Source organism: Podarcis filfolensis (assembly GCF_964270895.1).
Source record: "Podarcis filfolensis genome assembly, chromosome: 6".
Lineage (NCBI taxonomy): Eukaryota > Metazoa > Chordata > Lepidosauria > Squamata > Lacertidae > Podarcis > Podarcis filfolensis.
This window is the reverse complement of record NC_139609.1, coordinates 95,758,174-95,784,008: the sequence shown is the minus strand read 5'-3', so window position 1 is coordinate 95,784,008 and position 25,835 is coordinate 95,758,174. Positions and strand designations below refer to the sequence as shown.

General features: G+C 48.7%; 1 protein-coding gene across 5 annotated transcripts in view; it reads left to right on the top strand.

Moving 5' to 3' along the window:
• Positions 1 to 14,152: 14,152 nt before the first annotated feature.
• The window catches only part of LOC310764509 (sodium-dependent lysophosphatidylcholine symporter 1-like), a 40,432-nt gene continuing 28,749 nt past the window's right edge, over positions 14,153 to 25,835 (top strand). For 2 of the 5 annotated variants that reach the window (XM_083618657.1, XM_083618654.1), the window contains exons 1-2: positions 14,154 to 15,354; positions 24,999 to 25,118. In XM_083618657.1, the coding sequence (XP_083474783.1) occupies positions 14,779 to 15,354; positions 24,999 to 25,118 (696 nt within the window). In that variant the 5' untranslated portion in view covers positions 14,154 to 14,778. Of the gene's footprint in view, positions 15,355 to 18,327; positions 18,404 to 24,998; positions 25,119 to 25,835 lie in introns of those variants that run through there. The other 3 variants (XM_083618656.1, XM_083618655.1, XM_083618658.1) reach the window with 3 other exon arrangements.

The window sequence follows — 25,835 nt, the reverse complement described above, 5'->3', positions numbered from 1 at the left end:
GCCTCCGGTTTTGCAGCCAGCGTCTGTGAGGATGGGGGTTAGCGCAGGCAGCAGGGAGCTCAGCTTGGTTAGCAGTGTGTAGCCCAGGAGTCGCCAAGGCTTGCCTTGCCTGGGCCTGTTCACTGCCGCGGAGCTCCCTCCATGGGCCAGATCGCTGGGATGCGTGAGTGCGCACGCCTGCGATTTCCGACATCTCTGTCTGCTCAGATGCGATTTCCGGCGCTGCGGAAGCAAGTCTCCGGTTTAGTGCAGCGCAGGCAGCTCATTTTGTGGGCAACTCGTGAACCGGTAAAATGATCCCCACGGGCCGTTTGTGGCCCATAAGCCTTACGTTGCTGACCCCTGGTCTAGCCCCTGCCCACCACGCTTGGAGCTGTGCTACTCGGCTGCGGTTGTGGGATCACAGTCCCTCTAGGTAGAATGGGTTGCAGTCTTTGCAAGGGAGTCGTTATAAGAGGCAGGAACATTCAAAAACCCCATTTCTGCTTCCAGAGTGGTAGGACACCGCTCTGCCGCGGCTGCTGCTGCAGTGGTGGTCCAGGCCTGAGTTTCAGCAGGTGCAATAATCTTACAGGACGGGACTCCTGCACAGGCAAATGTCCCCGTTCACTTCATTGGGTGGGGGCTGCTTCAAATGGAGGAAGGAACAGGGAAGGGCTTTTGCAACTGCCCTGGGCACAGGGTGGGGCAGTTTGGCAGTGGAGGTTTCGTACGTATGGGGGTTGACTTCAGGAGCTGACTTCAGAAAAGAGTCGTCTGTTGGCTAGTTTCCTAGCTCAGCGAAGTGCTTGGCAGCCCTTGGTTGTCACACTGATTATTTTTATTATTTGTTAAATTTTTATACCATCCTTCATCAGAAGATCTCAGGGTGGTTCACAAGATGAAAATGCAAGATAAAAGCAGAAAATAAATAGCTCAAAACAAAACAACGACCCCAGCCACTCGCAAACACATATAAAAGGCCGTGGAATATTAATCAGCCCAAGGCCTGGTTGAAGAGAAACGTTTTTGCCTGGTGCATAAAGATGTATAATGAAGGCACCAGGCAAGTGTATCTGGGGAGAGCATCCCACAAATGGAGCCACTGCAGAAAAGGCCCTGTTCTTGTGTTGCCGCTCTCCGGACTTCATAGAGAACGGCCTCAGATGATGAGCACTGGTGCAATGTGCTTGTGGAATTTGAATAAAGAAGTTCTCGGTTCACTGTTGCCCTAACTCAGTAGTGTTACTTAAGTCTCTTTCTCAACCGAGATGTCAAAATGTCAGGAGGAGGAGGGGAAATGTTGAAATCAAGTTAGCAGGTGCCCCACATACACTTCCCATTATAATAATCTACAGCATGGTTCACCTGTGCCTGTTTTTAGGCGGGTGGCCGTGGCCAGGTGAATTTTGTTTGGCTGTCTGCATTCCGTGCTTCCTCCGAGGAGCTCAGGGTGGTGCAGATGGGCTCTCCTCACCCACTTTTGTGGGGATAAAATGTGAAGGAAAATCATGTACACCACCTTGAGCTCCTCAGGGGTGGGGTAAAGGTAAAGGGACCCCTGACCATTAGGTCCAGTTGTGGCCGACTCTGGGGTTGCGGCGCTCATCTTGCTTTATTGGCCAAGGGAGCTGGTGTACAGCTTCCGGCTCATGTGGCCAGCATGACTAAACCGCTTCTGGCGAACCAGAGCAGCGCACGGAAATGCCGTTTACCTTCCCACTGGAGCGGTACCTATTTATCTACTTGCACTTTGGTGTGCTTTCGAACTGCTAGGTGGGCAGGAGCAGGGACCGAGCAGCAGGAGCTCACCCCGTCGCGGGGATTCGAACTGCCGACCTTCTGATCGGCAAGTCCTAGGCTCTGTGGTTTAACCCACAGCGCCACCCATGTTCCTTAGGGGTGGGGTAGGCAAGATATATAACTGCACCAAATCAATATATTACATTGAATAAAAGGCAGATAAAATCAACGGTTTAAAAACAAGTCCAGTAATTATGTGCCTGGAGAGTTTTCAGCAGGTCCTTGCCTAATGGCAGTAGGGAGTTCCAAAGTGTTTGTGCTGCCGCCCTGAGAGGGATCAGTTTCTCACCAATGTGGCAGATGGAACAGCTTCAATGGGCCCTTGCAGGTAATGAGGGATTACAGTTTCCCGGTTTCTGCCCAAGGGTGGCGCTGGCGCACTGAGGCAGGACTTGAGCAAAGGTGGAATTGCAAGAAGGTTTTGCCAAGTTTTTTTTGAAGATGCTGCGCTCTGCTTCCCTTGCAAACAAATCTCGATGCCGCCTCTGTGTTTCAAGAGGGCTGTTCTTTCCACATTTGGGGCTCCTTCCCCCCCCCCCCCCGTAATGTGTGATTATGGAGAATATTCCCAAGACGGATAGAAACGTTGGTGGGTGGGAGGTGCACAAATCTCCACCAGTTGCTGGAAGTGGAAGAGTGCCACTATAAGAAGAACATTTAAGAAGCAGGAAGGAGAGGAGGAAGGGAGTGAAACCAAGACCGTTTCACGACAGCCTGGTCTTAAATGCATTTATTCCAGAAATGGGCTGATTCTCTCCCACTCGACAGAAGCTCTGAGCACGCCATACTCTCCTGGAAACAGCCTTGCTTGTGCAACTATGGAAACGGGAGCAGCATTTGGATTTTCGAAAGTGCAAAACCCTCGTTTTATTTAGAGCGTGTTTTGAACTTTCACGATTCATGCAAACAAAAGGGGGCGGGCGGATATTTAGGCGTGGCTCTCCTGCTGACCCCCACCCGGTCTTTACGCTGTCCTTAATCCGAAATCGTTGCATCTAAAAGCAATGCCAAAATGTAAGTCTCGGGCAGCGCTTGAAAAATGCTAACCTCTAAAAATCAAATGTCGGAGACATAATAAATTTGGCCTTTGGATGCTTAGTGGCTTCCAACGCGCTACCATTTTTGTAATTATATTTAATTGATTTTAAAGTCTGGTTTAAGGGAGTGCAGTCTGGAGAACATTGGACCATTAAAATAAGTGGGGCTGGTTGAGAACCTTTTTTGATCTTTGTAATGCGATAAATTGGATTAGCCACCGTTCTCTGGGGAACTTGGAAAATCCCTCTTTTGCACCTTCCTATGTATTTTAAAGTGGGGATGCGGGTGGCGCTGTGGGTTAAACCACAGAGCCTAGGACTTGCTGACCAGAAGGTCGGCGGTTCGCATCCCCGCGACAGGGTGAGCTCCCGTTGCTCGGTCCCTGCTCCTGCCAACCTAGCAGTCCGAAAGCACCTCAAAGTGCAAGTAGATAAATAGGTACGGCTCCGGCAGGAAGGTAAACGGTGTTTCCGTGCGCTGCTTTGGTTCGCCAGAAGTGGCTTAGTCCTGCTGGCCACATGACCCGGAAGCTGTACGCCAGCTCCCTCGGCCAATAAAGCAAGATGAGCGCCGCAACCCCAGAGTCGGCCACGACTGGACCTAATGGTCAGGGGTCCCTTTACCTTTACCTATGTATTTTAAAAACCTGGGTAGTGATAGAGGGGTTTCAGGCACTTCAAGGCTGTTATTTTGGGGTTATTTTCTACCACATGCCTTCAAGCTGTGGAATTAAAAGTGTTCTTTCGCAGCAAACAAAAGGCGTTATTGAGCTGCTAACAAGCTCATCCCCAAACCTGGACTTTTCTGCCATAAGAAAATTGACCGGAAAATGTGGGGTGGCGCTTGGTTTGACACAACGTCATGTAACCTCTCTGCAAATGGATCAGGGTGAATGCTCAGTAAGTGAGTATCCTGGAAGTAACCTCAGATTTTCCAAACAAAATCCGTGGTCTGGTTCACCCAAAGAAGCATGTGAGGTGGTAAACATAGAATCGTAGAGTTGGAAGGGACCACAGCAGTCATCTAGTCCGACCCCCAGCAATGCAGGAATCTCAGCTAAACCATCCATGACAGATGGTCATCCAACCTCTACTTAAACACCTCCAAGGAAGGAGAGCCCACCACCTCCAAAGGGAGACCATTCCACTGAAACAGCTGTTACCCTCAGAAAATTCCTGTTTAGTCAGAATCTCCTTTCTTGTAACTTGAAGACATTGTTTTGAGTCCTACCCTACAGAGCTGGAGAAAACAAGCTTGCTCCATGTGACAGCCTGTGAGATATTTGAGGATGGCTCTCATAACTCAGTCTCTATTTTCCAGAAGAAGAGTTTTGGATTTGATATCCCTGTTTATCACTATCCAAAGGAGTCTCAAAGCGGCTAACAATCTCCTTTCCCTTCCTCCCCCACAACAAACACTCTGTGAGGTGAGTGGGGCTGAGAGACTTCAGAGAAGTGTGACTGGCCCAAGGTCACCCAGCAGCTGCAGGTGGAGGAGCGGAGATGCGAACCCGATTCACCAGATTACAAGTCTACCACTCTTAACCACTACACCACACTGGCTCTCTTTCCAAGCTAAACATACGCAGCCCCTCAACTTTTCCTCATAAGTCATGGCTTCCAGACCCTTGATCATCTTGGTTGCCCTCCTTTGCACACCTTCCAGCTTGTCAACCTCCTTCCTAAATTGTGGCACCCAGAACTGGACACAGTATTCCAGGTGTGGTCTGACCAAGGTAGAATACAGTGGTACTGTTGCTTCCCTTGATCTGGACTTCTGTTGTTGAGGCCTAGAATAGCATTCTCTTTTTTTGCTGCTGCATCACACTGTCGACTCATGTTCAGCTTGTGGTCTCCTAAGCCCCCTAGATCACATGTGAAACATGGACCACTTATAAACACCATCTCCCAACTCCTCAAAAGATTCCATCAACAGTGTCTCTTAAAATTTTTACACATCACTTGGGAAGACAGGCGAACTAATATCAGTGTACTGGAAGAAGCAAAGATCACCAGTGTTGAAGCAATGATTCTTCAACATCAGCATCGTTGGACTGGTCATGTTGTGCGGATGCCAGATGATCGTCTTCCAAAGCAACGACTCTATTCTGAACTTTAAAATGGAAAGCGTAATGCTGGTGGTCAACAAAAGAGGTTTAAAGGCTGTCTCAAGGCAAATCTTAAAAAATGTAGTATAAACACTGACAACTAGGAAACAGTGGCCTGCGAGCGCTCCAGTTGGAGAACAGCCTTTACCAAAGGTGTCATGGGCTTTGAAAACACTCGAACTCAGGACAAAAACGGAGAAACGTGCTAAGAGGAAGGCACACTTGGCAAATCCATACCAGGATCAACTCCCGCCCAGAAACCAATGTCCCCACTGTGGAAGGACGTGTGGGTCCAGAATTGGCCTCCACAGTCACTTACGGACTCACTGTTAAAACTGTGTTTATGGAAGACAATCTTACTCAGCTATGAGTGATCACTCAGCTATGAGTGAAGAAGGAAGAAGATCCCATGTACTGCTAGCAAGCCAGGTGTCCCCCATCTGATATTTGTGCATCTGGTTCTTCCTGCCTAAGTGCGGAATGTGTGTCTGGACTATACCACTTAAGCTGATTGCTGCTTAATGGAGAGGGGCGCCCTCCTCAAATGCCTCTGCACGTGGACTGGCTGATAACCCCCTGGAATAAGCCTGCTGGGAAGAAGGACTTTTGCCAAGCCTTCTTCCTGATGTTTTAGTTTTCTAGATTGGCTGTTTGGAGGCCGTCCGAAGTGGAGCACAGGCCGGGCTCTGTTTTGCTGCCCGCTGTTTACGAGAGTGAGCCCTCGCTCTCCTGGCCTCGACCTCGGAGGTGAAATCCCAAGGAAGGGCACCTTCCAGGAGCTCTGGAGCCAGACCGGTTGCTGGAGTTTGCCGGGAGGAAGTGTGCAAAACAGGGCTGCCAACCTCTGAGGAAACCAAAGCGCTGAAGGGCGGGGAAGAGCTGGCACTCCACGCTCCGTTATCTGATTTGGATGCAAGTTCGAATCCTGGCATCTCTGGGAAAGGCTGGGCACATCCCCTGTCTGAAACCCCGGAGAGCTGCTGCCAGTCAGCGGTAGACAATACTGAGCTGGATTGACCTGCAAGTCTGACTCATAGAATCGTAGGACTGTAGAGTTGGGATCCCCAAAGGACATCTAGTCCAACCCCCTGCAATGCAGGAATCCCCAAAGGGAGTCCGTTCCACTGTTGAACAGCTCTTACTGTCAGGTTCAGTATAAGGCAGCTTCTATATATACATATATATTAGTTTTTTAACATATCATTTTCAACAGTAATTAAACACATTTTTACATCTTATTCAATTTTTTTTTACTTCCATCAATCCTGTCTGAAAATTTTCCAGTCTAATCTCTTAGTATGCATTTCTTATTTTCCCTATTACATTTCAAACTCATAACCAATATCTCTGTCTTTTTCTACTTTGTAACACTTTGTATGTTTCTCCTTACAAAACTTCTTGCAGTCCTTCTAGCGTAATTTGTTGGTTTCAGATACATGTCTTGCTCTGTGCTAGACTTCGGGGCTCCCCTGGAAAGCTATTGGGGAAGCAAGATCTATGGGGCTGTTGATGCTGCAAGCCCCTCCACCCTATGCACAGGTGGCGTATACGTGCACATCAAGCCATATCGCCTAAAGACACTGCAGTCTCCGCTGACCTTCAGCCCAAGGAAACTGAACCCTGGGAATGCACACAACCCCTTAGAAGTCTCTCACCACCCAGAGATTGGGGGAGCCTGTAGCTGTATGGAGCGGCTGCGAGGTTTGTTTGTTTTCTGAACTGTTTTGGATGTGTGCAGCCTGGCAGGTACTAACCGGCTTTTTCAAAGTTCAGTGCCAAGAATGCCAGCAGCTCGTAGGCTTGGGCTGTTTCGGTTGGCATCACAACCTCAGCTAGCTGGCGGCTTCCCTGCCTCTCAACGACCTCAGCGAAACTGTTTAATTAATCCTTCACTGGTGCAATTCCACTGCTGCATTCTTGAGCCATGATCTACCTTGGAGTCTGTGTTTTTTGTTTTTGTTTTAAATCCCTTCTCCCTTAACTGCAAGACATCCTTGGCTCCAACTCCGATAAATATTGAAATTCGGTCGGGGAGGAACATCTCGTTCCTTTTTCTTTTTTGCACATCCTATTAAAATGCACAAGAGATGGGATAGTGAACGGTTAAGATCCCATGCACTTACTCTGGAGTAAGCCCCGTTAGTGGGATTCTCTTCCAAGTAAATCTGTATAAGAAGGCTTTTCATGACACCTGAGATGTGTGTTTTCATAGCCCACCCTATTCATAGAATTGTTGAGTTCTGGGTCCTGGGGTTTCCCTGGAACTGCCTGAGTTATTATTTATATATTCATTTATACCCCTCCTTTTTTCCTTGACAGGGACTCAGCGCTGTTTACAGATTAAATAAGAACAGCTAAAAGCATAGGGGTGGAGAAAACAATGATTAAAAACCAATTAAACATTAGTAGAGTTAAACTGATATACATATACATAAGTATATCATATGCGTGTAAGTACAATTAAAAACAGCACGGCACCGGCCTTTTCAAAACTAGGGCAACAGGGAAGGAACCAGTCTGTCTTCTCTTGGGAGGGAATACCAAAGTTGTCTGGGAGTAGCTACCACCGAGAAGGCCTTCTCCTGTGTCCCCAGCGAGTGGGCATGTGTGGGCGGTGGGATGCAGAGAAGACCCTCCCCTGCAGATCTCATAACCCCAAAACTCACTTCATCATCATCATCAACAACTTTATTGCACTAGCCGAAGGCCATGGCATCATTCACAAAGCAATAAAAACCATAAAAACATCAGGCACTGCAGATACAATAAACCATGATCACGTCTCCTAAAAATAATTTAATAATAATAATATGTTTTTATACCCCACCCTCCCCAGCCAGAGCTGGGCTAAGGGCGGCTAACACCAGTACAGTGGTACCTTGGGTTAAGTACTTAATTCGTTCCGGAGGTCTGTACTTAACCTGAAATTGTTCTTAACCTGAAGCACCACTTTAGCTAATGGGGCCTCCTGCCGCTGCCACGCCATTTCTGAAGCAAAGTTCTTAACCTGAGGTACTATTTCAGAGTTAGCGGAGTCCGTAACCTGAAGCGTATGTAACCTGAGGTACCACTGTAAAATTACAGTAAAAACATAAGGGGGGGGGGAGAACCAATTTAAAATACAGGTTAAAATGCAATTTAAAATGCAGCCTTGTTTTAAAAGTAGCCCATAGATCAAAACCATAAGGGGAGGGAAACATAAGGGTCAGACTGAGTCCAAACCAAAGGCCAGGCGGAACAGCTCTGTCTTGCAGGCCCTGCAGAAAGATGTCAAGTCCCGCAGGGCCCTGGTCTCTTGTGACAGAGAGTTCCACCAAGTTGGGGCCAGTACTGAAAAGGCCCTGGCCCTAATTGAGACCAATCTAACCACCTTGCGACCTGGGACCTCCAAAATGTTGTCATTTGTGGACCTTAAGGGTTCTCAGGTAGAATGTGCCAGCTTAAATGTCCAAATTCCCTTTGCAATTGACCGCTATTTTATCTAGTTCTTTTCTCCTGATCTTCTTAGCTGCCAACGCATATAGTGCTGCTTTATAAGTTACAAAGTCACTTGTGATTCCCCTGCCGCTGATCCTCTGGTGTTGGCAAAATATCTCAGGATGTTTAAAGGTGTTTTCCTTCACCCCTGAAAGAGTGAAGGGGCAAAGCAGTTGAAGGGTTTGTGGCTCCTGTTCTTTGAACAATCTTGGGCTCTACCTTACTCAAGGGAGGCCCTGTTGTTGTTGGGTGCTTCTCAGCTGGTCCTGACCCATAGCAGGGCCTTCTCAGTGGTGATTCCCTTCGCTGGTGAGATGCGTCTGTCTCCTGGGAAACCCTGGAGAACTGCTGCCAGTCTGTGTAGCACTGCGCTAGATAGACCAGCATAAGGCAGCTCCTTCTATCCCCATGACTCAAGAGATATAATTCCTGGCAACCTTTGAATTATTAGCTGGGAGGATTTGTAATTAGGGCTGCCAGGTCAGGATCGTCCCAGACACTGATATTTCAGGGCCTAAACCTGAGACCTAGGGGTGGCCCCTCGTGATGTCATGAGGATGCCCCTGGTGATGTCAATATTAAGACGGGCACGTTGAGCATTAAGCACAGTTGCTGAGAGCTAACTCCAACTAACTTTGGAGACAGAGGTTAATTGGGAAAGGGGAGGAGGGCGGATATACCAGAGCGCCCCACCTGCCCTGCCACCTCCGTCCCGGAAGAGAGAAGCTGTGCTGGCACTGGCACCCATTTCCGGTGAGATCTCGCATTGCTGGCAGAATAATAATAATAATAATAATAATAATAATATTTTTTTATTTATATCCCGCCCTCCCCAGCCGAAGCCAGGCTCAGAGCGGTTAACAACAGTAAAATAATACAGCATTCTAAAATAAATTCATTATAAAATCAGTTCAAATCAAATTGATGGGCTAGAGTTCTGTGAAGAAGCAGGTACAGTGGACCCTCTGGATACGAAGTTAATTTGTTCCGGGGGTCTGTTCCACCCCGAAAATAAATGGAGGTGTGCTTCTGCACGCACACACAGCACGATTGAGTGCTTCTGCACATGCGCAAGGAACACAGAGCGCTTTTGCACATGCGCGTGCAGCGAAACCCAGAAGTATACACTTCCGGGTTTGCTGTGGCCGTAACCCAAAGATTCTGTATCCAGAGGGATACGTAATAGAGGTACGTCTGTATTGTGAAGGTAGTTCCTCGGGAGGTGGGTGGAAGGGTGGGCAGCCTGGCAGAGGGGCTGGGACTTCTCCTGCCTCCAGAAGCTTTGGATTATTATTATTATTATTATTATTATTATTATTATTATTATTATTTATTTGTACCCTGCCCATCTGGCTGGGTTTCCCCAGCCACTCTGGGCGGCTTCCAACAGAGATTAAGAATACATTAAAATGTCACACATTAAAAACTTCCCTGAACAGGGCTGCCTTTAGATGTCTTCTAAATACCAGGTAGTTGTTTATCTCTTTGACATCTGATGGGAGGACGTTCCACAGGGCGGGGGCCACAACCGAGAAGGCCCTCTGCCTGGTTCCCTGTAGCTTTGCTTCTCGCAGTGAGGGAACCACCAGAAGGCCCTCGGTGCTGGACCTCAGTGTCTGGGCAGAATGATGGGGGTGGAGATGCTCCTTCAGGTATACTGGACTGAGGCCATTTAGGGCTTTAAAGGTCAGCACCAACACTTTGAATTGTGCTCGGAAACATACTGGGAGCCAATGTAGGTTTTTCAAGACCGGTGTTATGTGCTCTCAGTGGCCGCTCCCAGCCACCAGTCTAGCTGCCGCATTCTGGATTAGTTGCAGTTTCCGGGTCACCTTCAAAGGCAGCCCCACATAGAGCGCATTGCAGTAGTCCAAGCGAGAGATAACCAGAGCATGCACCACTCTGGCGAGACAGTCCCCGGGCAGGTAGGTCTCATCCTGCGTACCAGATGGAGCTGGTAGACAGCTGCCCTGGATACAGAATTAACCTACGCCTCCATGGACAGCTGTGAGTCCAGAATGACTCCCAGGCTGTGCACCTGGTCCTTCAGGGGCACAGTTACCCCATTCAGGACCAGGGAGTCCTCCACACCTGCCCACCCCTGTCCCCCAAAAACAGTACTTCTGTCTCGTCAGGATTCAACCTCAATGGTGTGACCCATGGGAATCATAGTCCAGAGCATCTCCTGGGCACCACGTTGAAGAAGGCAGACCAGACCAGACCACCCTCTCTCTGCAGGGCGGGTGGGAGTCATCTGGGATGCAGAGATGGAGCGGGTGGGCGTCCCGTTAGTCATGCAGAACAAAACTGAGCCAGGAAGACAAAGGCTTGCTGACTCAGCCTCTGGCACTATAATCAGGGAACGTTTATGACTCACCTTGCAAGATGGGGATTTGAAAAACAATCATCGGATTAACCCCTGATAGAGTGGAGGGAGGAGGGAGGTCTTTTTCTCCAACGTAGTGGCTGAATCTCTGAAGCAGTGATGCTGTCAGGGCAGCAATGCGGGGGATGGGGGACACAGTCCCCAAATTGGGGGTTTCGTGCAACACGTAAATTATGGAGCTCGCCCTCCTCCAGAAGAGGCAGAGATGGTTACCAACTTGGATGGCTTTAAAAGAGGATTAGACAAATTCATAGAGGAGGACTCTTGATGGCTACTGGGCAGGCTGGTTCTGTTCTGACTCCACAGTTGGTATGCTTCTGAATACCAGTTGCTGGAAACTGTCAGGAGTTCAGCCTACACTCGAGTAGGACCCTGGTAGAGACACGTGCCCGACTGGCATGTTCTCTCCCTCCTGGTCTTTCGTTCGGGAGCTTCATAAGCTTTCTTCTGCCCGAACATCACAGCGACCGATGCCAACAGACATCAGCACACTTAGGGATCCGCAGAGTGTTCGCAGCTTGCGTAACAGACCTCAGCAACTCAGTGTTTTGGCTAATCTACTTTATTTACATATACTGTGGTACCTCAGGTTAAGTACTTAATTCATTCCGGAGGTCCGTTCTTAACCTGAAACTGTTCTTAACCTGAAGCACCACTTTAGCTAATGGGGCCTCCCGCTGCCGCCGCGCCGCCGGAGCACGATTTCTGTTCTCATCCTGAAGCAAAGTTCTTAACCTGAAGCACTATTTCTGGGTTAGCGGAGTCTGTAACCTGAAGTGTATGTAACCTGAAGCGTATGTAACCCGAGGTACCACTGTAAACACACACGGAGCACTGCAATATGGCTCCCTCTCTGTCTAGCATCCTGCCTCCGTCACTTCCCACTCTGTGGAGTCAAAACATACACCGTCATGTGATAGACAACAATCCCATGACTGCAATCACGGAGCAGGAATTCTAACAGAAACCACACCAGGGGAAAGTTGCTCTTGGGCTAAGATCCTGCTTGTGCATTTCCCATAATGGATATCTGGCTGGCCAGTGTGAGAACAGGATGCTGGACTAGATGGGCCATTGGCCTCATCCAGCAGGCTCTCTTCTGGTATGCCCAACTCTTCATAACAAGGGTGTCTGCCAATGTGCCATGAATGCTGGCAACATCAACTCTGCCGTGTGGGAACCCCTTGCAGTGCTTGGAGACAGTCTGGTTGTGTATCCATTGTAGTCACCACAGGAGAAATGAGCGCTGGGAGGAGTGCGAGAGAAGAAATACCACGGTGCTTCTGCAGCAGCACAATCAGATGCCTTCATCTGCCCCAGCTGCAACAAAACATGTCTCTCCTTTATCGGTTTCTGCAGCCACAGCAGGTGCTGCAACTTTCCAACAGTTTGACTTCATCCCTAAAGGTGCACTCCTCCGTTGTCTCCCGAGACAGATGGATGCCAGTGGTGTGTCTTGCAAACCACTGTTCTGAACGATGCTTTTTTATAGGGTAGGGGGTGGGAGGAAGGATTCAGAGCTGACGTAGGCAACTGCCCATCTGGGCTGCTTCGTGAAACTCCCTCTGCGCCACTGATGTGGTTTCCAAAAGACCATTGCAAAGCAAAGATTTGCTTGGCATCCTTTAAGAACTCTCAGAAGGTCCAGCTGATGCTGGAGAGACTAACCGGCTGCCAATAAAAACCAGTTAGGCAAGGTCATTCCCCACAGTTCATTGAGAAAAGTTTAAAGGGAACATGCCAACATTCAACTGCATAACATGTAGTTTGGGCTTCAGCCACCCTGCGCACACTGGATGACTTTTGGTCAGCCGTTCCCCAAAGCGAGTGGCTTCCAGATGTGCCTGGCTACAGCAGGGGCAGGTGGGAACATCTGGAAACAGCCTGCTTTGGGGGAAAGGCTGAGTTTGGGCAATCACTTTCTTACTATTTCACAAGGGTGTTAGGAGGAAAAACTGGTTTGCAGGCAGACACCTGAATGCTTCCTTGAGTTTCTTGGAGACAGAATTGGATAAAAATGGAATAAGCACATCTCATCTCTCTCGCTTGTCGTGTTCCTTTATGTGCTCTGTTTATAAGAAGATCAAGGTTTCTAAAATAATGAAGGCCTCATCCACCAACCTCTCTGCCTTTCTCAGCTTTTCCTGGCTAGGCACACATTTAAAGGTTAAACCACAGAGCCTAGGACTTGCCGATCAGAAGGTCGGCGGTTCGAATCCCCGCAACGGGGTGAGCTCCCGTTGCTCCGTCCTAGCTCCTGCCAACCTAGCAGTTCGAAAGCACGTCAAAGTGCAAGTAGATAAATAGGTACCGCTCCGGCAGGAAGGTAAACGGCGTTTCCATGCGCTGCTCTGGTTCGCCAGAAGTGGCTTAGTCATGCTGGCCACATGACCCGGAAGCTGTACGCCGGCTCCCTCAGCCAGTAAAGCGAGATGAGCGCCGCAACCCCAGAGTCGGCCACGACTGGACCTAATGGTCAGGGGTCCCTTTACCTTTGCCTAACACACATTTAAAGCTCAAGACTTCTCCAAAATAATCCTGGAAACTCTAGTTTCCTCTTTACAGAGTTGCAGTTCCCAGCAGGGCAGTTCCCAGGATTCTTTGGGGGAAGTTGTGGACATTAGATGTGTTTTTAATGCAGGAGGTCCTTGGCCTCCCCTAAGGGGGGAAATGTTCCTAGCCAGATATCCATGAGCGAATTGTGCAGAGGGCACACAAACAACTTCCGTCCAAGAGACAAACAGCGGTGTGTGTGCTGAACAGTGCAAAATAATGGAAAGCCCCAACGCCTCTTCTTTCCTCTTATCAGTTTCCTCGGACACGCTCCTTTCTCTGGGTCAGTTTCCTGTGTGGACGCTGGTCCATTTCCTCGATTCAACTTGCAAGCCTTTTGGAGACGTCCAAGCTGTTCTAAAAAAAACCTCAGGTTGGCTTTTACAGCCCAAATCTCCACCGAGGCCCGCTAATCGATCAGAGAAAACAAATGGAGGCAACCCAAGGAGCAATGCTATACAGTGGTACCTGGGGTTACATACGCTTCAGGTTACATACGCTTCAGGTTACAGACTCCGCTAACCCAGAAATAGTGCTTCAGGTTAAGAACTTTGCTTCAGGATAAGAACAGAAATTGTGCGGCGGCAGCGGGAGGCCCCATTAGCTAAAGTGGTTCTTCAAGGTTAAGAACAGTTTCAGGTTAAGAACGGACCTCCGGAATGAATTACCCTAAGTACTTAACCTGAGGTACCACTGTAGCTGCTTTTATCTTTGTTGCTTATCTGTTGCGATAGGCCAGAACAAAAGCGAGTTACGAAACGTCATAGATACATCACCAAACGGGTTGTGCATGTAAATCAGTTCATGCTCAGAGTTCATGTTTCTCCCACGTCTTTACAAGTCTATCAAGATGCCTTATGACACCTGAGAATTGCCCCTCCTGGCCTGTCTGAAACATCCTTTGGAAATGGTGAACACCTTGGCTCCTGAAGCCAAAGGCCTGCAACATTCAGACATAGATTTGTGCTCATTTGACAGTTCAGCTTGGCCACGCAACAGACACTTGTCAAATTGGTTTGCAGAGGGGTGAGCTTCCAGGAATTTCCTGCTACCCTGACCTGAGGGGGGGGGGCCTCTAGGAGCCAAACCTCCCTGTTGTATCGCTCTCTGTACTATTTCAGACATGCGGTTTACGCACTTCTCCATGTGCGTTTGCATTTTATTTATGGCACCTTAGACTTCTTGCTGATCGCCAAAGAATTGATGCTTTTGAATTATGGTGCTGGAGGAGACTCTTGAGAGTCCCATGGACTGCAAGAAGATCAAACCTCTCCATTCTGAAGGAAATCAGCCCTGAGTACTCACTGGAAGGACAGATCCTGAAGCTGAGGCTCCAAGACTTTGGCCACCTCATGAGAAGAGAAGACTCCCTGGAAAACACCCTGATGTTGGGAAAGATGGAGGGCACAAGGAGAAGGGGACGACAGAGGACGAGATGGTTGGACAGTGTTCTCGAAGCTCCCAACATGAGTTTGATCAAACTGCGGGAGGCAGTGGAAGACAGGAGTGCCTGGCGTGCTCTGGTCCAGGGGGTCACGAAGAGGCGGACATGACTAAACAACAAGAAGACTTCTTGCAACAAAGCGAAGCCGGCAGGCAGGCGGTTCCAAGACGGACAACTGCCCGTCCCCCACCGGACAGCCTTCATCCACCCCTTTCCTCCGCGCCTCGGCGCCTGCCAGGGGCTCGCGGTCCCACCCCTTGCTGGCGAGAGCCCTGGTGTTGGTGTCGGTTTCAGGGCCAGGCGCGCGTCCGCCTCCCGTCCGCGCCCCCGGGGAGGAAGAAGCATGATTTGCGTCCGCTTGCTTCCTGGAGGGGACTATCCCTCTCGCCCCCTCCTGCGCTCCTTCCTCCCGCTCCGGCTGCCCTGTGCGTAATTGCGCGCGGAGGCTCGGCAGGTGATGGTCCTATAACCATGCGAGCCATGCTTCAGGGAGAAGGCCAGGGCGAAGGCCAGGAAGGGTTAACTCCGAAGGGTGCAGAGCCTGGGAAGGACGCGCAGCCCAGCCGGGTAAGCCGGAGAGGAGGGCGAAGGGTGCAAGCAGCGGCCTCAGCCAGGACTAGCAGCTTGACCAATTTGGAGAGGTGGCTTTTTTTGTGCGTGACCGCGCGGAGCGCTGCGAGGCTGGCTGAGCGCTCTCACAGTCGGTTCCAAGAGGGTTTCTATATTTGAGCATTTTAAAGGGGGTGGGAGGCGTCCCCGGGCCGTTTGCCTGCCAAAAGTCTAAGCCAGGCAGCCGGGGAGGGTGGCGCTTGACTTGCAGAGGCGGCACGGAGAGATCCTTCGGCAAGGAGGAAACGGCCGGGAGGAGAGTTTACCTATGCGCGTTTGCAATTCTCTTTTTAATTCCGCGGGCTATGAAAAGTAAAACGCGAGGGAGGCAAGGGGGTGCAGACATATAGAGAAGTACAATGAATTGATAGTGAAATAATTATTAAGCTCTAACTTAAAATGATTTTTTGTTTATAACAAACTTAATAATGTAAACACATTGGCATTTGGCAATAACAAAAGTTCCTTTAGAAACACAGTTTACCAAGACTCATAATCTAATCTCTAGAAACATGCTATAACATGAAATAATAATTGTAGGTTTTATTTTATTTGTTTTTTATCTTATATTTTGGAAATGTACACCCAGGTGGTTATTTTTTCCTTTAATTTTTTGGGGGGCCTCCAAGAGAGTGGGGCCCTAAGCTGTAGCTGTTTAAAGGTAAAGGGACCCCTGACCATTACGTCCAGTTGTGGCTGTCTCTGGGGTTGCGGCGCTCATCTCACTTTATTGGCCAAGAGAGCCGGTGTACAGCTTCCGGGTCATGTGGCCAGCATGAATAAACCACTTCTGGCGAACCAGAGCAGCGCACGGAAATGCCGTTTACCTTCCTGCCAGAGCAGTACCTATTTATCTACTTGTACTGGTGTGCTTTCGAACTGCTAGGTTGGCAGGAGCAGGGACCGAGCAACGGGAGCTCACCCCGTCGCGGGGATTTGAACCACCGACCTTCTGATTGGCAAGTCCTAGGCCCAGTGGTTTAACCCACAGCACCACCCACGTCCTGTAGCTTGTTTAGCTTATACATAAATCCAGCACTAGAGGTGAGCAGGGGCCAGGAACAAAAGTGGAGGGGGCACCAAATGTCAACTAGTTTCTACCCACACTCGCACACTCCTCTCTCCATCCAGGAAAGTAAGAGACATTGTCAGAGTTCCAGGGCACCTTCCAGCCGTGCAGAAACACTCAAGGAAGGTGAAAAACAGCAGCAGTGATAGGCAGAGGCTGTGCTATCATCAGGCCAACTAGGCATCGGCCTCGGGCACAGATCTCTGAGGGGTGGGCACAGTTTCATACAGGTTAGTTTTTGTTTTATCAATGCTGTGAGCTTAACAGCAGGAGCACGAAGACTTCCAAAGTCCATGCTGCTGCTGCACTAGGAAAACTTCTCTTTGTGCCACGACAAAAGCTCCTGGATAATGTGCCAGATGTTTCTGTTGCCCTAAGGAGCCTCCATGCACTTCCAGCATCAGTGGCGAGTGGGGAACGCAAAGCTCGAGCTTGCAGAACTGGCTTACGTTTAAGAATGTTGCAAGGGGAACTAGTCGGCTTGGCAAATCTGTCAGCTGAGCATGTGCCCAAGCCGCCTGCGCTTGACCCGAAGGAGCTGGTGATGACAAAGTTTGCCAAGGAAAAGGCACACAAAGTGAGACTGATCTGCATGAAATGGAAACATGTAACATCGCAGTTCACAAGATTATTCAAAATGGTTTGTGCCCTAAGCGTTTTCTTTTGTATTTGAGGAAGGTGCTCAAAGATGGTTGCATTATGCTTATCCTTGCACTCTAAAATAAATTTAGCGCTTTCAAGTTTTGTGCTTTTCATCTTTCAACTGCTTCTGAAAATCGAAGCTAGCAATTTTGGGGGTGGGTTGCAAGTACAGTGGTACCTTGGGTTAAGTACTTAATTCGTTCCGGAGGTCCGTTCTTAACCTGAAACTGTTCTTAACTTGAAGCACCACTTTAGCTAATGGGGCCTCCCGCTGCTGCCGGAGCACGATTTCTGTTCTCATCCTGAAGCAAAGTTCTTAATCCGAGGTACTATTTCTGGGTTAGTGGAGTCTGTAACCTGAAGTGTCTGTAACCCGAGGTACCACTGTAGTTAGCCATGCCTAGGGTGCAAAATAGCCTGGTGATAGGTACAGCCTGGAGAGAGCGCTGAAGGCCAGCTAGAGAGGCCTGAGGTCCACTGCTCTGCCCCCTCTGCCCTGAATCTGCCACCTGAGACCATTGCCTCCCTCTGCCTCATGGTAGGACTGCATTGGCGCTTCCCATAATGCGCAAGTTGTTGATCACTGTGAGGACAGCATGCTGGACTAGCCAGGCCATAATGCCTGCTGGCCCCACCTTGCTCCCCACACCTCCAGGATTTCACGTGCACACAAGACTTTGCCTTCCTGCATCCACCGTCAACAGGCTCAACTGCAACATGCTTTGATTTTCGGAAATCGGAATGAAACCCGTTTCTCAAGAAGCGCTTTTCATGGACTAAAAATACGCAGCAGTTCTAGATTGTGTGAGGACTACGCAGGGGGAAAGAAAACAAGCACTCCATTGACTCTGGAACAAAATATACGTGTGCTGCCCTAATACTAGGGGATGAGCAATGCCAGAAGCAGGCAATGTTGCTCTCAGACAATGTGTGGAAGCAAAGAGCTGGCCAAGCCTTTCCCGGGTGCCACGGCCTGTGCCCTGCTTGGACAAGCGCCCAGGGGAACTTCAGGGTGCCGGCCAAGTAGGTGAAGTTTGGTAAAGCATTAATGAACGTGCCCAGGTCCCTGGCTGTGTCGTCATTGCTTTCTCTTGTTGCCACAATGAATCACAGCCCTCGTTCCTTCCAGAAATGTGTCTGCAGTCCCCCAGCGAGGGTGCCTCTGATTGGCCTAATTACATCCTGCCGTTGGGACAGGGAAGAAAAGGGTATAAAAGGGTAACAGGGTCAGTGCAAGAAATTTGGGCACCAGAGGCGATCTCCAAAATGGCACGTCCTCCCACCAGGGGAGATGGGGTGAGTGGAGATGTACATCAGGAACCAGGGAGGAATTGATGGAATCAACCTTACCTGGCACTTGAAGTGGGAATCAAAGGCCATTTGGGGAGGTGGGGGCTCTGCTCTGAATCACGCTGGCAGGGTACAAAGCCCAGGAGGCCCCCAGAAGTCAGCCCTTTCAGTATCCTCCCTGGGGTGGCAGGAGACTGGTAAGGTAAAGGGACCCCTGACTGTTAGGTCCAGTCGTGGCCGACTCTGGGGTTGCGGTGCTCATCTCGCTTTACTGGCCAAGGGAGCCGACGTTTGTCCGCAGACAGTTTTTTCCGGGTCATGTGGCCAGCATGACTAAGCCACTTCTGGCGAACCAGAGCAGCACACATAAACGCCGTTTACCTTCCCGCCAAAGCGGTACCTATTTATCTACTTGCACTTTGACGTGCTTTCGAACTGCTAGGTGGGCAGGAGTAGGGACCGAGCAACAGGAACTCACCCTGTTGCGGGGATTCGAACTGCTGACCTTCTGATCGGCAAGTCCTAGGCCCTGTGGTTTAACCCACAACACCACCCGAGTCCCAGGAGACTGGTAGCGCCCTCTATTTGCTGAGAGGCTGCTGTTGAGGTGGGGTGGGGGGCTGCCGAGGTGACAGATTCAGCCCCCAAGGAGTGTGCCCCAGCCATTGCTGTTACTGCAGCTGCAGCCGGTGATGCATTCCTTGGAGGCCAGATATGCTGCCCCTATAGATCCTGCCACCCGAGGCAGTTGCCTCACCTTGTGTCATGGGTGGGCCGGCTCTGATAAGTAACCAAGATGAGGACCAAGAGGCAGTATCCGGCTACGAGCCTCAGTCAGTTAAAAGCTCTTTGGAACCAAGAGGCTGTTAAAGAAAGGTGCCACATGGTCCTTCCTGGTCAGTGCCCTCCCTTCCATCCCACAGGGTTCCTGAGCTGGGGGGCCACCACTGAGAAGACTCTGGATGGAGCAGCCATCTTTTGGAGCTCTCTGGATGTTTTGGGACTACAACTCCCATTAGCCCCTGCCTGCAGAGCCGGGCTCCAGCTAGCCACAGCATCACATGGCTGGTGCTGATGGGAGTTGTAGTCCAAAATATTTAGGGTGTCTCATGATAGGGAAGGAAGCACTGGATGTTGGAGCCACAATCCCCCATACTTCAGATAGCAGGATCACTTTGAAGGGAGTCTTCTTAGTGCAGGGGTTATTGTTTGTTTGTTGTTGTTGTTTTTACTGTGTTATGCATTATTCTGTTCCTATATTGTCAAACACCCCGCGATCCTTGAAGGAAGGGCAATATAGACATTTGACAACAACAGCAACTGAACTGCAGGCACAATAGGGCTGTTCTGTTCTGCAGCCCTCTGTGAAAATATGTGCTTCTAAAATTATCTGCAGCTACTTTCCAGCTGCCGACACCCGATCCATCGCAAGCAGCTTGTGAAATTTCTCCCCATCTCCTCCCCACCCCTGTTTATGCTGCTATTATCCCTCCAGTCCAAGGAGCTGAGGTTGGCATATCTATCTGTTTCCTTTCACAACACCCCTGCAAGGGAGCGTGTAGGATGAGGGAAGTTTCCGCACTGCAGTTCATGGCTGGCTGGGTGTGGATCTGAACCAGAATCTCTCCAGCCTGGGTTGTGGGCTGCATGCCAGGCGAGGGCAGAGCCAGAATTAAGAACAGGTGGAGACGTTGGCAAAAGTATCCTGAATTAAGTAATCCAGAATAAAGACTGCCCTGCGTCCATTTTTGCCATGGTCACCTCAGATTAAAATTCCCAAACTTTGGTGAGTCTACTCAGGAAGGATCATTAGGCGCGAGTGATCATGCTCTTCTGAAGTTTACTATACAGCGGAAAGGAGCAGCCAAGCATACTAGGACTCAATTTCTTGACTTTAAGAAAGCCGACTTCATAAAACTTAGGGAAGTGCTGGGTGAGATCCCATGGACAGTAATACTAAAAGGAAAGGGAGTTCATGATGGCTGGGAGTTTGTTAAGAGGGAGATAGTAAAAGCACAACTTCAGGCAATACCAATGAGACGGAAACATGGAAGGTGCCTAAAGAAGCCAGGGTGGCTATCTAAAGAACTTTTAACTGAGTTAAGATTAAAAAAGGATGTGTACAAAAAATGGAAAAGGGGGGAAACCACCAAAGAGGAATTCAAACAAATAGCCAGCACGTGTAGACACAAAGTCAGAAAAGGTAAAGCACAGAATGAACTCAGGCTTGCTAGAGAGGTTAAAAGCAACAAAAAAGGCTTTTATGGGTATGTTCGTAGCAAAAGGAAGAACAAAGAAACAGTGGGGTCACTCAGAGGAGAAGATGGTGAAATGCAAACAGGGGACACAGAAAGGGCTGAACTCCTCAATGCCTTCTTTGCCTCAGTCTTCTCCGATAAAGAAAACAATGCCCGACCTGAAGAATTTGGAGCAAATGATTCAACAGAGGAAACACAGCCCAGAATAACTAAGGAGATAGTACAAGAATACTTGGCTAGTCTAGATGTATTCAAGTCTCCAGGGCCAGATGAACTGCATCCAAGAGTATTAAAAGAACTGGCAGATGTGATTTCAGAACCACTGGCAGTCATCTTTGAGAATTCCTGGAGAACAGGCGAAGTCCCGGCAGACTGGAGGAGGGCAAATGTTGTCCCTATTTTCAAAAAGGGGAAAAGAGAGGACCCAAATAATTACCGCCCAGTCAGTCTGACATCAATACCAGGGAAGATTCTGGAGCAGATCATTAAGCAAACAGTCTGTGAGCACCTAGAAAGGAATGCTGTGATCACCAATAGTCAGCATGGATTTCTGAAAAATAAGTCATGTCAGACGAACCTGATCTCGTTTTTTGACAGAATTACAAGCCTGGTAGATGAAGGGAACGCAGTGGATGTAGCCTACCTTGATTTCAGCAAGGCATTTGACAAGGTGCCCCATGATATTCTTGTAAAGAAGCTGGTAAAATGCGGTCTTGACTATGCTACCACTCAGTGGATTTGTAACTGGCTGACTGACCGAACCCAAAGGGTGCTCATCAATGGTTCCTCTTCATCCTGGAGAAGAGTGACTAGTGGGGTGCCACAGGGTTCTGTCTTGGGCCCGGTCTTATTCAACATCTTTATCAACGACTTGGATGATGGACTCAAGGGCATCCTGATCAAATTTGCAGATGACACCAAACTGGGAGGGGTGGCTAACACCCCAGAGGACAGGATCACACTTCAAAACGACCTTGACAGATTAGAGAACTGGGCCAAAACAAACAAGATGAATTTTAACAGGGAGAAATGTAAAGTATTGCACTTGGGCAAAAAAAATGAGAGGCACAAATACAAGATGGGTGACACCTGGCTTGAGAGCAGTACATGTGAAAAGGATCTAGGAGTCTTGGTTGACCACAAACTTGACATGAGCCAACAGTGTGACGCGGCAGCTAAAAAAGCCAATGCAATTCTGGGCTGCATCAATAGGAGTATAGCATCTAGATCAAGGGAAGTAATAGTGCCACTGTATTCTGCTCTGGTCAGACCTCACCTGGAGTACTGTGTCCAGTTCTGGGCACCACAGTTCAAGAAGGACACTGACAAACTGGAACGTGTCCAGAGGAGGGCAACCAAAATGGTCAAAGGCCTGGAAACGATGCCTTATGAGGAACGGCTAAGGGAGCTGGGCATGTTTAGCCTGGAGAAGAGGAGGTTAAGGGGTGATATGATAGCCATGTTCAAATATATAAAAGGATGTCACATAGAGGAGGGAGGAAGGTTGTTTTCTGCTGCTCCAGAGAAGCGGACACGGAGCAATGGATCCAAACTACAAGAAAGAAGATTCCACCTAAACATTAGGAAGAACTTCCTGACAGTAAGAGCTGTTCGACAGTGGAATTTGCTGCCAAGGAGTGTGGTGGAGTCTCCTTCTTTGGAGGTCTTTAAGCAGAGGCTTGACAACCATATGTCAGGAGTGCTCTGATGGTGTTTCCTGCCTGGCAGGGGGTTGGACTCGATGGCCCTTGTGGTCTCTTCCAACTCTATGATTCTATGATTCTATGATTCTATGATTCTAGGAGTAAGCAGTTCTACTGAGAAAGCCATCACCCTGAGCCCCACCCCGCAAGATAAGATGTCCTTGGCTGTTGAATGAGCATTCACTCTTGATTTCTTTTGCAGGGAAGTAAGAAGGTGTTGTCAAAGCAAGTGTGATCCCACACTCTCCAGTACATTTCCCTGTGATTTATTACCAAAAAAAACACACCACCTGATCTTTTTGGGGAGCTGGGTTTGTTGTGCAAGAGCTCCCAATGCACTATAATTGCACAACCTGAATTTGTTGTTATGGGATCAAACCCTGCCCTCAAACAGCGGCAGCTGGGGCAGGCTTTTAGTTTGAAGTGGTAACTCAAAAAGGACTAGAATCTTGCTTTTGCTTTATTTTTAAATAAAGATGCTTCCCGAGAGCAATATTCTATTCTTTATGTGCGTAGGATCTTGAAACATTTGAAGTCGTTTTCTCTTTCTCATCTTCTCTCTCTCTCTGTCTCTCACACACCACTGCTGCCTGGAAAGCTGTGATTATGCCCAATTTACAGCTGGGGAATTGAGGTCAAGAAAGGTGATGGAAGAGTCCTTGAGTAAGCTTGCTTTCCTCAACCACATATTCTCTTCTGGTTCTCTGTTATCCACCGCAAAAACTTCCACCGCCTCTTTTGAACACCGGCCAGACTCTGGACTTTGGATGTTGTTGTGACTTGAGAGAGGTCGTGTCAGTTCAACACCCTGTTCAGAAATTGTATTTTAGGCCTATCAGGAAATGCCAAAGCTCCACTCAGTGTCAAAGGAAGAGGCAGCAGATCAGGAGAGAGAGAGAGCGAGAGAGAGAGAGAGCTTTCTCTGGGTCTGCCAAATTCCTGATCTTGCATAAGATGAACATAGCAATTCCTTGGTCAACATACTAAGAAGCTCGTGTTTAGAGAGGAATTTAACCCCCCTCTGACAGTGGGATCAAGGCAACCCGATAGGATTTTGCACTGTGGAAACTCCCTACTGTTTGAATATAGGGCTGGATGCAGACCAGATTAGAGAGTTGTAGAGAAACTGCAGAGGGACGCGGGTGGCGCTGTGGGTTAAACCACAGAGCCTAGGGCTTGCTGATCAGAAGGTCGGCGGTTCGAATCCCCACGACGGGGTGATCTCCCGTTGCTCGGTCCCTGCTTCTGCCAACCTAGCAGTTCGAAAGCACAAAAAGTGCAAGTAGATACATAGGTACCGCTCCGGCGGGAAGGTAAACGGCGTTTCCGTGCGCTGCTCTGATTCGCCAGAAGCGGCTTAGTCATGCTGGCCACCTGACCCGGAAGCTGTACGCCGGCTCCCTTGGCCAGTAAAGCAAGATGAGTGCCGCAACCCCAGAGTCATCCGCGACTGGACCTAATGGTCAGGGGTCCCTTTACCTTTATCTTTAGAGAAACTGCAGAAGGGATATTCATGTCCAGCAGCTCTACAGACCCTCCCATGTCAGAGGCAATAGGCACTGAGGTGTGTGTGTGTGTGGAACAAACCTGCAGCCGTCCAGCTAGGGGTGTTGTCACCTGTAGCCCTAAACACCTGGAGAGTGGCAATGTCTGCAGTATATATTAGACAGAAGTCTGCTATATATTAGACCACTGGTCCATCTAGATCAGCATACTCTACTCTGACTGGCAGAAGCTCCCAAAATTCTTTGAGTGCTTTACATGCAGGATAATAATAATAATAATAATAATAATAATAATAATAATAATAATAATAAGTTTTATTTATACCCCACCCTCCCCGGCCAAAGCCGGGCTCAGGGCGGCTAACACCAATAAAATTACAATAAAAACATAATAGAAAAAAATAAATAAAGCAATTTAAAATACAGGTTAAAATGCAATTTTAAATGCAGCCTCATTTTAAAAGTAGCCCATAGGTCAAAACCATAAGGGGAGGGAAACATAAGGGTCAGACTGAGTCCAGACCAAAGGCCAGGCAGAACAGCTCCGTCTTGCAGGCCCTGCAGAAAGATGTCAAGTCCCACAGGGCCCTAGTCTCTTGGGACAGAGCGTTCCACCAAGTCGGGGCCAGTACTGAAAAGGCCCTGGCCCTAGTTGAGACTGATCTAACCACCTTGCAACCTGGGACCTCCAAAGTGTTGTCATTTGTGGACCTTAAGGTCCTCTGCGGGGCATACCAGGAGAGGTGGTCCCGTAGGTACGTGGGTCCTAGGCCACATAGGACTTTAAACATGAAACCTTTCTTCAAAGTGTGAAAAGCCGGAAATGCTGTGTTTTGGGGGGAGGCTCTCCTGGGCATTTCTGCAGAGCGGGGCCCTTGACCTATGCCCCAAATCCTCCCTCGAATGCGCCACTTCGACAGGGGTGCGATGCTCCCTTCATGCCCTCCTGAATTTCCCAGAGGCACCCAGTTCACCACTGCCAGATGCTGGCCAAAGTGAACACCTTCTGATCTACCAGGGCTGCTCTTTAACATTTTCTTATATTTGCATTAGAGAAGGCAGGATTTGCTACCTTTGCAGGTGTGTGTGTGTGTTCAAGAGATGCTCTCCTCACCTGCTAGCATCTCCTTTCCAGGTGAAACCTGCCTTGCCTCTCCACCGGAAGGTTTGCTATGCTCTTGGAGGCGCCCCTTACCAGCTCACAGGAAACGCCGTCGGGTTTTTCCTCCAGATCTTCTTGCTGGATGTCGTGCAGGTGAGCCTCCAGCCTGGCACTCAGCTACATTCATCAAAAAACAGTGATCTGAATGAGTTATAAACATGCAACACCAGATGGCGCCAGACAGCACAAAACTTTTCCATAGCGTTTTTCCATAGGGTTTTTTTTCTTTTGTTATAACAATTTAATTTCTGACTTATTTATAGCGGGTTTTTTCCTGTGTGCAGATCCACCTCTGGTTTGTTTGCAGGGAGATGAAATGTTGTTTTCTTAATATGATGATGATGATGATGATTCATTTATTTATTTTTTTAAATAATTTTTTGTTAATTTTCCAACATATATTAAAACACAATACAAGACAATACATAAACAAACAAACATATAAACACGTATAATTTCATAACCTCTTTTTCTTAAACCTTATTTCAACGACTTCCCCATACCTCCCTTTTCTGCATCCCTGTTTTAAACTTTTCCAGCAACGCCTAATTTCAATTACTTATAATTCACTTTCTTTAATCCTTTTTCTCTTACCCAATTATTTGTCACTGCAATTCTGTTTTACATTACCCATGACATTTTAGCACTCATTAATTTTACAGCAGTTCTTAAGATAAACTTTAAATTTCTTCCAATCTTCTTCCACCGTCTCTTTTCCTTGGTCACGGATTCTGCCAGTCATCTCAGCCAGTCCCATATAGTCTATCACCTTCGTCTGCCACTCTTCCAGCGTGGGTAGTTCTTGTGTCT